The following is a 13,754-nucleotide window of genomic DNA, read 5'->3' as shown; positions in this document are numbered from 1 at the left end:
TCCATTCTGTGAATAGCAAAAGTACTAAGTTCATTCTGTGAATAGCAAAAGTAGTAAGTTCATTCTGTGAATACCAGAAGTACTAGGTGCATTCTGTGAATACCAGAATGGTACTAAGTTTAGGATTTAGTCTTAAGTTTGTTCTGTGAATCGGGCCCTCAGACTCTTGTTCCAAGTTAAACTTTTGGTTCAACTTTAACTTTGTGAATCGTGCTCTAAGCCTCTCTCAGTAGGACTCTGATACTTATTTTTTCCTGAGCACTTTTTCATTTGCTCTATCAAGCCAGACCTAAAAGTCCATGTAGGTTAATGACTGCCCCACTCCCATCTGTGCCACTTTCAAAGAAAAATACTGTAAATTATCCAGTTATCTAAGATGCTTTCACAGTATTACATTGTCATGTGTGTACCCCTCAAAGTTCAAGCTAAAGCAGCTGTCTAAATAAAGTCATACGTGTGGCCAGCTAGTAAACCTACCTCTTATTCGCAACACGTAAAACATGATTTGCCTACTTGGTTTGACCATCTCTAGTGTAATAGAGTCCGAGATCCTCAGCTGTATGCTCCTCCACGGGTATTGTGACAGCAGTTTAGTTGAAGTGATTGCTCCTTTCCTTAGGGTACTATAAGAGTCTACTCATGTACACAAGGATAAAAATAAAAGATGGATAAAGGATAATACAAAAGCTAAAGAGGCTTGTTGTTGTGAAAACAGCCTAGTATGCGGCTTCTAGTTTCTCTTTCATATGCTAAGGAATGCATGATGGCTTGTAAGCCTGTCTCTATTCCTGAAGGAAGGCATCAACTACGCAGTGCGCATGTCTCTTCATCAGTTTATTAGTAAGAGAGCCCCACCCTTGCATTCATACATCTCAATGGTACAAGCTCTCTTGACAGAAAACTAGTATCACCAGAACAGGATAACATTTTTGTTTGGAAAGATGAAGATACTACATTATTTAGGTCTAAAAGGTAAAAATACCAGAATAACTCATTAAATCCTCATGTGAAGTTAATGTGTTTCATCTCCCTTGTGTAAAAGATAGGCGTCAAGGGCATTCACCAGGACTCATGTGATAGTACATCCTGCTTACAATTAGGGTGACTCTAATACCAAAATTGCTCTCGGTCACCAGCCCTTTTGGGGCTTGACCAACTGCAGGCTGCTTGAAGACACTGGTTAGAGGGCGCCTCGAACCTTCACCTCAGTCTCTAGTCGGCCTGACCACAAAGACAAACTTCTCACATTATAACAAATCCCTCATCAGCCACCTGATTAGTGATATCACTTAAACCCTCAATATTATTACTAGGCTGGGTACAAAATGAGACCATCTTAGGGCTTCAAACTGTGTCAGTAGCAATAATGTTTGAGGTCAATTCTTCAGGATCTGTCACATCAAGGGGGTGCAGCGGTAACCGGCCATCTGGGAATGTTTTGAGCACTTTTAAGTCAGTCTTCACTTTCTGGCCTATTTGTCTTCTACACTTAACCTGGTTTAGCTGAGCCCATGATGGATCAGACTGGTTACCAGAGATTGGAGGCTTTGATTCTTTCTCCTTTATTCTTATTTGTCTTATTCAGTGCCATTGAAATTTCCATCACAAAGTACAGGTGATAATGTCTATCGTGTGTCCTCAGATAACCTACTGTTTTGCTAATGGATTTACCACTGAGGCTGATAGTTCAGAGAGCATCATGTGTGAATTGGTGAATCAATCATCTCAGGCTGAGGGATGTTATCCTCCTGCAAGAGGCAGGTCCAAGCTGCTTTGGGAGGGAGACATACTTCTTTAACTGGAACTTTGATAGGGGGTTCTCATTTCCACTCCCTAATGACACTTTGATTGCCGTCCCTAATACAATGACCCATAATCCAATGTGCCACATAAACCAGCTCTCTGATTCTGGGCTTCTACTGTTTGGAAAGTTATCTTGGAACGATTTGAAATAAGATCCTCCATTAATGGGGAGGAGGGTCTCAAATAGTGGATAGCGAAGCTCCCTCAACCCTTATCAATTGGGAAGCTGGTTGGAGATAGACAGCTTTTACCCAGAATGGGATAATAATGAGTCAAGTTGCTTTTTTCTATTAAGTGCACAAATTTACAGTGTGATCCAGACACATTTAAAATAAATGTCTTTTTGCTCCTCTAGCAGTTCTCCAACATGCTTCAGCCAACCCCTGGTATCACTCATACCAGGTGCAGTGTTACTGCCAGTTTCCTGTCTGGGTTTGCAGGGTGGGAGGTGTGATAATGATTGCATTAGAACCGCCCAAGTTTAAATCAGACACTAATCCTTCTATCTAAAGAAGTCAACAATTAACACTTTATTTTCCCTAACAAAACATTCTCAAAGTAATGTAGGAATATGTTTTATTACATCATCAAATGACTATCTGTAACAGTTTAAAGAGTGGAAATGGCTGATATCCTTTTTACTTTCTTGCAGACATGGAGAGCTGCATGCAGTGCCCCGAGGACCAGTGGCCGAATGACAGGAAGGATGGATGCCTCCTGAAGGTCATTGACTACCTCTCATACAGCGATAGCCTAGGTGTGACATTTACCACTGTGGTCATTATCTTCTCCGTGGTCGCTGCTGGATCACTGGGAATCTTTATCAGACACCGGGACACCCCAATAGTGAAGGCCAATAACCGGGATCTCAGCTACACACTCCTTGTCTCGATAATTTTGGCCTTTCTCTGCTCTCTCTTATTTATTGGGCAGCCTGCAGCATTCACCTGTCTGGTCCAACAGGCTGCATTTGGGATTATTTTTACTGTTGCTGTGTCTTGTGTTTTAGCAAAAACCATCACTGTAGTCATTGCCTTTAATGCCACCAGGCCTGGCAGCAAATTGAGTCGATGGCTGGGATCCCGAATGTCTGGCTCTGTTGTCCTCTTGTGCACACTGGGAGAAGTGGCAATCTGTGTCTCTTGGCTGCTCACCTCTCCACCTCACCCTGGCACTGACATGCACTCTGAGACTGGCAAGAAAATCCTGCTTTGTGACATGGGCTCTATCACTGCCTTCTACACTGTGATTGGTTACATGGCCCTCTTGGCCTTTGCCAGCTTCACTGTGGCTTTCCTAGCCAGGAACCTCCCAGATAAATTCAACGAAGCCAAGTTCATCACATTCAGCATGCTGGTGTTCTGCAGCGTCTGGGTCTCCTTCATTCCAGCTTATGTCAGCACGAAGGGCAGGTACATGGTGGCCGTGGAGGTCTTCGCCATCTTGACTTCTAGCGCTGGACTGCTGGGCTGTATATTCATTCCCAAATGTTACATTATACTGTTCCGGCCAAATATTAACACCAAAGAACGTTTAACTTTATGTGGCCATTTATAGTTTCACACCAGAAGTTTGAAACTCACTCATAATTAAATATTAAAATATTGCATTTTCTTGGAGGGAGTTCTGGGGGGGCAGAACATTGAGTCAAACAATTGTACCATCCTTTTGTACAGCCATTGGGCTCTCTGCAGGAAAGCATTACACATTTTTATAGTAAAAGGTGTTTTTTTAGGGCAGCCAATAGAGATAGTTTTGAGACTCTGCTGATACAGCTCAATGAGCAGGAATTTTTGATTGGTTGAATAAGAATTGAGGACTGGATCGTAACTGAGCAGCTCAAGCTGTGATTTTGTTTGTTTAATTGTTGTTTGATTCTAGTTGTAGTTTCTCACTCTGGAAAGGCCAGTCTTGCAGCGCGTCATCTAGAGTCTATTAATGTACCTGTTTTGTTCTTGAGTAGCCAGTGTGAGGTGTCCTGGGTAATTCCAGGAGTTGCTTTTGAGGCAATGAGGGGCATATCATCAAGGCAACGCTATGAAATTATCGCCGCTTTTGCATCAGTTTTCGGGCAAAAAGCGGCAATAATTTCATCGCCTTATCAGCAAAGACATGCTATCGCGTGTTTTGCTGACTTAGCACCCGTTACAACAACGCCCAGCTTTGCATTGCTAATGAGATGCAAAGTGGGCGTTCCTTCCGAAAATAACTAGAGAAATGTCGCTAACCGACATTACGCCAATTATCAATCGGCACGCTAACAAGCATAGCGATAAGAAAAGTAGCGCTAACCGAGGTTATCGCTACTTTCCTTACGCCTGCTTTTAATTTGACTTAGCCATGATATCCAATGGAAGGTGAATATCATGGTTAAGTATGCCGTGCCCTATCAACAACGTAGCGCCAAACGTTGTGCGATTATCGCTGGAATCCCAGTGATAATTGCACATTTGGCAGCTAACTCGGGTATTTTTATCGCTCTGGAGATAAGAGTCGCTGATAGTGCGCTATCTCCGTGATAAAAACAAGCGATAGCCGGCGATAATTATCCTAGCGCTAAGTGCGCTTAGCGATAATTACCGCCGTTTGTTGAGGATATGCCCCTGAGTTTGTAAATGCAGCTTCACCCTTTTAATGCTTCAAGTAACTTCACAAGGATTTATGTGCAAAGAGCAGCGCCTGTATGTGGTTCACTGCAGGGAAGACAATCTTGGAAGGGTTATTCATCCTGTAATATGGTTCTGTGTCCTGGGATGCAGTCATATCTCTACATGTGGCTGATTGTTGTAAAACATCACAGTTTACTTCCACTGCATGTGTTTAAGAGCAGAGTCTGTGTTAATGAATTCATTCATTGTATTGATCCAATTAGTTTTTGCTGTAATATTTCTTTACTGGAATTGATATTTTGAGACCAGAATGAACTGTATATGGTGAGTCAGAACAATTTCTTACAATGTATTACAACCCTATTATATAACATGTTTGTAGCATACATTATCATCGATAGTAGACAATAAAGAAAAATAAAAGAAATCATATTATTTGTGGTATTTGCATAAAGGAGGGTGTATGAAATACCAGAGGTGACACTTAAATTTTTGGTTTGAGGTAATCGATTAGAGATACTGTTTAAACATTCTGAGTAGTTTATGCAGGTGTCCGTTTATATAACATGGAACCCGGCGGCACAAACCGTGCACTAGCAACCTCTGACACCATTATCAATGCTACACGTTTCCCAATGTCCTGTCTGCTTTTCTGTTATGCTTTAGTAACAGCTGGAATCCTAAATGTTCTACTTTGGTATTGGTGGTCTGCCCATACTTCCTTTGGGATATGGGTGGTTGTTTCTGTTGGGTCACACTGCTGTATGTGTACGTGTAGGAAGAGCTGAGGTGTTACATGAACAAGACAGCAATCAGAAATCATTGCAATAGTTAGAATGACTCTCCCTCGTTCGTGTCAATCTCTCATCCCTGTATCAATAAATGGGGACCAAGGGCCAGATGTTTCATACTTCCACGCAACGCAGCGATACAACTTGCAGCGCAGAGTGACAGGGAGAGGGCAGGAATGCACCATATCCATGAATGCATGGCCCTTTCCTGGTCTCTGCCTGCGTTTGCACACAATTTGCTGCATAGCACCAATGCAGGCACCCTTGTGCCATGCTGCAAGGTTGCCTGTGTTACATGCAGGGTTGTTTTTGTGCAGGAAGGGACACTAAATTTCAAGGAACACAGGCATTTTTTTTGTAACCTATAAATAGTTTGTTCATATGAGTCTATTTTATTTATTTCAGTCATCCATTCTTTACTCGTTGGCAGGTTAGCTAAAGTACCAATGTCTGAGTATGCACGTCTTAGCTATCACTAGTGCAGGTGAATAGCCGTCTCCTACAGTGAGGAGAAATGCCTGAGATATCAGTTGTTTTTGGCAGGATAGCCAAGTACCAATGTCTGAGTATGCACATCTTAGCTCTAAGTAGCCCAGGTGATTACTATCTCCTACACTGAGAAGAAATGCCTAAGATATCAGTTGTCATTGGCAGGATAGCTAAGTACCAATGTCTGAGTATGCACATCTTAGCTATAACTAGTGCAGGTGATAGCCGTCTCCTACAGTGAGAAGAAATGACTGAGATATCAGTTGTCGCTGGCAGGATAGCCAAGTGCCAATAACTGAGTAGAGTATGCACATCCTAGCGATAACTAGTGTAGGTGATAGACATCTCCTACAGTGAGAAGAAATGCCTCAGATATCAGTTGTCATTGGCAGGATAGCCAAGTACAAATGCCTGAGTATGCACATCTTAGCTATAAGTAGCGCAGGTGATAGCCGCCTCCTACAGTGAGAAGAAATGCCTGAGATATCAGTTGTTGTTGGCAGGATAGCCAAGTGCCAATAACTGAGTAGAGTATGCACATCCTAGCGATAACTAGTGTAGGTGATAGACATCTCCTACAGTGAGAAGAAATGCCTCAGATATCAGTTGTCATTGGCAGGATAGCCAAGTACAAATGTCTGAGTATGCACATCTTAAATATAACTAGTGCAGGTGATTGCCGTCACCTACACTGAGAAGAAATGCCTGAGATATTAGTTGCCACTGGCAGGATTGCCAAGTACAAATGTCTAAGTATGCACAACTTAAATATAACTAGTGCAGGTGATAGCCGTCTCCTACACAGAGAAGAAATGTCTGAGATATCAGTTGTTGCTGGCAGGATTGCCAAGTACAAATGTCCGAGTATGCACATCGTAGCTATAACTAGTGCAGGTGATAGCCGTCTCCTACACTGAGAAGAAATGCCTGAGATATCAGTTGTTGTTTGCAGGATAGCCAAGTATCAATGTCTGAGTATGCACATCTTAGCTATAACTAGTGCAGGTGATAGCTGTCTCCTACACTGAGAAGAAATGCCTGAGATATCAGTTGTCGCTGGCAGGATAGCCAAGTGCCAATATCTGATTATGCACATCTTAGCTATAACTAGTGCAGGTGATAGCTGTCTCCTACAGTGAGAAGAAATGACTGAGATATCAGTTGTCGGTGGCAGGATAGCCAAGTACAAATGTATGAGTATGCACATCTTAACTATAACTAGTGCAGGTGATAGCCATCTCCTGTGTGAGAAGAAATGCCTGAGATATCATTTGTCGCTGGCAGGATTGCCAAGTACAAATGTCTGAGTATGCACATCTTAAATATAACTAGTGCAGGTGATAGCTGTCTCCTACAGTGAGAATAAGTGCCTGAGATATCAGTTGTCGTTGGCAGGATAGCCAAGTACCGAGGTCTAAGTATGCACATCTTAGCTATAACTAGTGCAGGTGATAGCCGTCTCCTACAGTGAGAAGAAAGCCTGATATATCAGCTGTCCTTGGCAGGATAGCCACATAGCAATGTCCGAGGATGCACATCTTAGCTATAACCGGCGCAGGTGATAGCCGTTTCCTACAGTGAGAAGAAATGCCTGACATATCAGTTGTCGCTGGCAGGATAGCCAAGTACAAATGTCTGAGTACGCACATCTTAACTATAACAAGTGCAGGTGATAGCTGGCTCCTACAGTGAGAAGAAATGCCTGAGATATCAGTTGTCTTTGGCAGGATAGCCAAGTACCAATTTCTAAGTATGCACCTCTTAGCTATAACTAATGCAGGTGATAGCTGTTTCATACAGTGAGAAGAAATGCCTGAGATATCAGTTGTCATTGCCAGGATAACCACTTAGCAATGTCAGAGTATGCACATCTTAGCTGTAAGTAGCGCAGGTGATAGTTGTCTCCTACAGTGAATAGGAACGCCTGAGATATCAGTTAGTAAAACATGTATTGTTTTTGGTTAAAGTACATTCTAATAAAATATTTTGATAAATTGACTTTTTGATCAATGCTCTATTAAAAGATTTGTATGTGTCGATGCACATGTGTGTAAGTTAAAAAGTACAGAGTGTCCAAAGATCCTTTTGCTGGGAGACTGTGGGGAATTATATGCTGGTTGTGATACCAAGCATCTTTTGCTTTGATACTACTAGAAGTAAGAACTTAACAAGCTTCCCATTTAGTTGTGGATCCATTGGGTAGAGGCTTGTGAGTACTGCTTGTCTCCGGGTGTGTATGCCTCGTTCATTAAAATGAGTTTTTAGCAGGCCAACCTTTTCCTCATTTAGCTTAATGCAGGATTATATTATGTGTTCAATGTCCTCCTTTCAAACTCCGCATGGCTGGCTACACACATGGAGGGTTTCCATAGATGTGGACACTGCTCAGCATGCAAATGGGCTTACAATAAAAAATTGGAATTCATGGGTCCTAACGAGAAAAGTTACAAGATTAGGACGAATATCAATTGCAATACAAATTTTGTTGTATATATCATCGAGTGCAGGTGCAACAAAAAATATGTGGGCAGCACGATACGCCCCTTACGTGTCAGGATAGGGGAACACATGAGGGCAGTGAAACAGGGTGATGAGAGATACCCCATTGCAACACACATCCTGGAATGCCATTCGCAGGGAACGCACAGGGACTTTAAATTCTATGGTATAGAGCAAACCATGAGAAACCCTAGAGGGGGTAACAGAGAACTCATGCTTCGTAGGAACGAAGCCTCCTGGATATTGAAATTACGTACGACAGAGTTAGGGATTAATGTTGATGATGAAATGCATTATTTTCTAGGTAAATGAAATCAGATAATATACATGACCATATTACTGTATCATCTCCTAAGTATATTGGACACTGTACAAACCTATGGATATTTTCCTTTGAAAACTTTTTGGTTGTGGTATAGATATGGTTCTATTGAAGAGATTATGGGAATTCTGCGAAGTATATGTTTCATGATGTCACTCACCCATTCACCGTAATTCACCTTTGATTATATATGGTAAGCCACCATTAATTTTACACACATCACGGTATGTACAGTCTTTGAGTGTCAGAAACCCCTTAGATACTTTACAAACGAAGTTTCATCTAACTACAGGCACGCTTCATGTTCCATAATTCTGATAAATTTCACATTGAATTTGACTAGTCCACAATATATATATGTGGCCCTATATTTATGCCTTTATAATATACATTCGACGACTACCTAAAGTGCATTCGTGATCTCTGTGCACTTTTGACCGTCATAAAGTTTTCTTTGCCTTCAATATCTTTGGCGTGTCCTGACCCAAGATGGCTGCCAAATTTGGAAATTCAATGTATTCTTTAATGATTTTAGTATCAGTGATACATTCACAATTAGATACGCCGAGCTGTGGTCCTTCTTTCTAACAACGCGAATGCGTTATACATTATTTTTTACCGATTTATCAAATCGGTTACAAATATAACAATGTCGCTCGCACAAATATTAGGTCGGAAATGCCCACAAATATTAGGTCGGAAATGCCGATAAAACTGGGTTAAATCACGTCGGATTCATTGAAAAAATAGAATTTGGGGAGATTTAGACCCATTCTACACCATCTACACGCAACCCTCTTAAATATGGCGCCTATGTTCTTAAGTGGTTTGCCTTACGCAGCTGCCCGACTTCCGGTCACATGACCTCCCAATTATGCATATACTTGACGGCTTAACGCATACCGGCAACTCTAATTTGGAGCCAGACGCGGTTGGGGGGAGATACAACTTCACGGAACGAGAGGTAAGAGGATAACGGATAACGTGACATGCTTTGTTATTCTGCCATAACCCTTTACCCTTTATTAAGAGTAAAATCGCTCATCTATACAGACCGAGAGATAATAGGAGAACAAATTACGGAACACGCCGTGTCACCTTATCTTAGCCTTTGACTCCTGACTAAGAGTAAATAGGCTGAGAAATTACGAGCCAGATAGTGAGAATATAAGGGTCTCTACCTCTTTCTAACAAGGATTGTTTTTCTGATATAACTTAAATAACTATGAGTAAGAAGTTTATTTAATTCAGTGTTCTGTTGTTCCATTGCCAAAAATATATGTGCATGGGTATACCGAGACTTTGTTCGTGTATACTGAAACTGGAGTCCTATATCAGTTCTAAAGTGATTAAGGAGCCCCTTTTTTTTGGCTATCAACAAACGATATTACGGACCTCCCCATCCCTCGTCTCATTTTAAGATTAGTTTCCGCATGTACGAGGTTTTAAAGACTAGATGCACTAATAGTATACGCAAACGAGACGTATACGGACCTCACAAATTTATACATAGCTTATCTCGATATTGCCGCAGAAATGTAATTTCTGATAGACGGACCAGTTATGTTTGGCTGTGTACTATACTTAGACATTCTACCTTTCTGTTACAGACGTGGTGCTCAGATTTGGGGCACATGCGGAAATGTGAAAACATTTCATCCAGATAGAATTCATCAACCACCCCCTCCCTCGTCGTCTGTTTGTATGACCTGGAATTATCGTCATACTAGACGTATGTATATGAATTTGGACACAAACTCCTCCATTTCTTAAACGTCTTACAAAGTATCTATATAGTCACCATTTTGACACTTTTCTTTGCTTGATTATACTTTTACAGACTTTGCATACTAAACCGTATTCAGGTCAGTTGTCTTATTTGCGTCACTTTTGTTTTTTCCATTTGGCACACCTTCTATTTCTACTCATAAAGAATGTTTTACGACAATAGTCTGTTTACTTAACTTGCTTTCTAACTTAATGGACTGTTCATACCGCATGCGATTTTGGATCAAATTCGGACTGGATTAAAGTTCCAGCACACACAGGATTGTTTCACATACGCCACTCACACGTTAGTTTGTAGGAGATCTGACAATCACCAACTGATATGATATGGCTAGTGCTCACCATACCTCACGGTGTTTGATAGTACACTATAGCCTTATGATACCATCTATGGATAAATCTACCCATAGTTTTACACCTACCCTGGGAGCACATTTGTTTACGCTGTTAACAAATGTTTGCATCTTGTAATAACATATTAATTAATGTAATTACCATATCAATTTGTACCTAGCCGTGAACAAGTCGCATGTAAAAAACTACTAAAGGCGACGAAACACGTGTTGGCTTGGGAACGTTTTGAAGACTGTGAAATACATTTTGAGAAAAGAACATTAAACCGAAGAAACTCAAAAGAAAGAGACGAAGATCTATTTGTGTTATTTGTTTATGTATATTCCAACTGTCTTAACTTTGATTTAACGTGTGCTTGGGTACCCTTATCTTGATTCTATGTGGTCTGACCGCAGTTTTTAGGGAGGCTGGTGGTTCTCCCCTACCCTCTAGCACCGTCACTGATTCATGAAGCTTATATATATCAGGTGTACTCACCATAAGCGCCTATAATCTATTATAAATACCACTGTGCAAAACGTTAACTACCTAACAGAATAGAAGGCTGCTGTGGTGCACCATGAATACCTTTGAAAATATGAGAAGCAGTAGAGACAAAGAAGCGGATGATCTCTTTAACAATAGGGATGACAACACATCATCTTTTCCGTCCAACCCAGGGGCTACATCTAGACCGAATGAGGGTCTCAAGAGTAAATTCCAACGTCTTGAGAAATTACGGAAGAATGAGGCTTCCAAATGGTGGGACGGGGCCACCCTGAGACAATACATTAAGATTAAGCAAATACCTAGGGGACTCCGTTCCCAAATTCTGCCTACTTACGATGACCTAGACCCAGACCTACTAAAGGCATGGGAACAGGAACTTACAGAGAATTCCAATAAACTTATGGAGATACTGATCGAGAATTGCGATAGAAAGACAGATAAATTACAAACAGAGATAGAAACCCTAGAGGCAGAAATTAAATCTCTCAATCTTCCAGAACCAACTGAGAAAAACTATAACATCTTGAATGACATCTTGAAATATCACATCTCAGAAATTAAAGCACGAAAGACCAAAAAACTTAAGAGAGATGAGGCTGACTACCGTAATGGTAGGATTTTTACCTTCGCGGCTAAATATGATCACCTTGTATCCAAGGATGATTCCGTGAAATCCAAACTGGCAACTCCCGTAAGCTCAAGTAACACCTCACTAGATACACCAATAACAAGCGAATCAGAACAGGGAGATACCCGGACAGACCCATCAGAGTTAGAGAATCGTTTTTTACAAGAGGTGTTACGCATCAAGAAAGGGAACAGGGAACAGAACAAACGCCCTATTATAAGCCCAAAACAAGGTGAGGGAAGAGAGGAGGTAGGAAGAGAGGAAAGGGCAGGTATGAAAACGAGATCTTGGAACAAGAGAAAGTAAATACTGTGAATATAGTTAATTTGTCAACCAGAACATTAACAAACGATGACGAAACACTTCTGAAAAAAGGTCTTAACTTTTGTCCCAAGAGTCATGGTAATGTGGTGGATGTGAAAATTGATTTGTTTAAATTTGTTAGGAAAATGAAAATCAAGAAACACTTTATGTTTACAAATGAAATGAATAAAAAAGATACTATTGATCAGCAACTACATCCTCTGAGTGCGGTAACTATTCAAGAAATCATTGACACTAGGCTACTTTTATCACTAACAGATTGTGAAGATGAAATTACTACTGCAGATATTGTCATGCGTGATCTGAATGTGATAAGTGATGTACGAATAGAAAGTGGCCTAAAAGAAAAATCCAAATGGGTACCAACGTTACAGAGTGGGAACAGCATAGACATTTTTCATAAACTTGTCAGCAGTGATTTAGACAGATTTGATCTAAAGAAACACACACCACGACTAAGGAATGATAATCTGACATATGGGGAAAGACAAGCACTACATAAGTTAAGAACTGATGACAACATTATTATAAAGGAAGCAGACAAAGGGGGCAACATTGTCATCATGTCCAACCTTGACTATGAGAAACAAATTCTCTCTCAATTAGGAGACTTGGAGTGCTATGAACATCTTTCCAGCAATCCAATTTGGAAATTGACAGAATACATTAACAGACATCTAAAACAATGGTATGGCATGGGTATTTTAGATCATGATGAGTACAGCTATCTGCAGGTTAATAAACCAAGATACCCTTGCCTGTACACACTGCCCAAAATACACAAAAACCTTCCGTTCCCTCCGGGTAGACCCATCATTTCAGGGATAGAGGGCCCAACAGAAAGGCTGTCAGAATATGTCGACATTTTCCTAAAACCACTGGTTTGCAACCTCCCATCATATATACGGGACACAAAACATATTTTGGGACTCTTATCGGACATTACATGGGGACCAGAAATGATACTAGTGACACTAGATGTCACGGCCCTCTACACCAGTATCAATAGAGAGTGTGGATTAAAAGCTATCAAAAAAATCTTAAGCACTAGATCAGCAAGCACATGGGAACACACAGAGATGTTAATTACCATGATAGAACTCATCCTTGACAACAATGTATTTTTATTTAAGGACAAGTGGTACCGTCAAAAACAGGGAGTTGCCATGGGCTCCAGATTCTCTCCTTCATACGCCAATCTGTTCATGGGATGGCTTGAGGAGGAGTGGATCTGGGGCCAACATGGTTCAGAATGGATAGAGTTTATTCTCTTTTGGGGCAGGTATATCGACGACTGCCTTATGATCTGGACAGGAGATGAAGAAACACTCATGAAATTTGTTGAACACCTCAACAGTAATACATGGAATATCAGATTCACACACGAGCATAGCAAGACGAAAGTCACATTCCTTGACATAGAATTGTATGTAGGGAACAATCAGATCAATAGTAGATTGTATCGCAAAGACACGGCGTGCAATGCAATATTGCATGCCACTAGCACGCACCCTAGACATCAGATCAATGCGATACCATATGGAGAATTTGTCAGAGCCAGACGCAACTGCAGTCTGGACTCTGAATTTACAAAATGCACTGAAGAAATGACTGAACGCTTCAAATCCAGGGGTTACAATACCAACATCCTAAAAAAA

General features: G+C 41.0%; 1 protein-coding gene across 1 annotated transcript; it reads left to right on the top strand.

Annotated features, from left to right (window-relative positions):
- Positions 1–2,455: 2,455 nt before the first annotated feature.
- LOC146805857 (vomeronasal type-2 receptor 116-like) lies at positions 2,456–4,709 on the top strand. Its single transcript, XM_085620560.1, has one exon. The coding sequence runs from the start codon at positions 2,458–2,460 to the stop codon at positions 3,358–3,360; it is 903 nt and encodes a 300-aa protein (XP_085476686.1). The 5' UTR covers positions 2,456–2,457; the 3' UTR covers positions 3,361–4,709.
- Positions 4,710–13,754: the final 9,045 nt, after the last annotated feature.

This window comes from Triturus cristatus, chromosome 8 (genome assembly GCF_964204655.1).
Source record: "Triturus cristatus chromosome 8, aTriCri1.1, whole genome shotgun sequence".
Classification (NCBI taxonomy): Eukaryota; Metazoa; Chordata; class Amphibia; order Caudata; family Salamandridae; genus Triturus; species Triturus cristatus.
This window is presented reverse-complemented; position numbering and strand designations above follow the sequence as displayed.

Bases quoted from the DNA above. Each gene is read 5' to 3' on its own strand.
- LOC146805857 (XM_085620560.1), top strand. From the start codon at position 2,458: ATGGAGAGCTGCATGCAGTGCCCCGAGGACCAGTGGCCGAATGACAGG.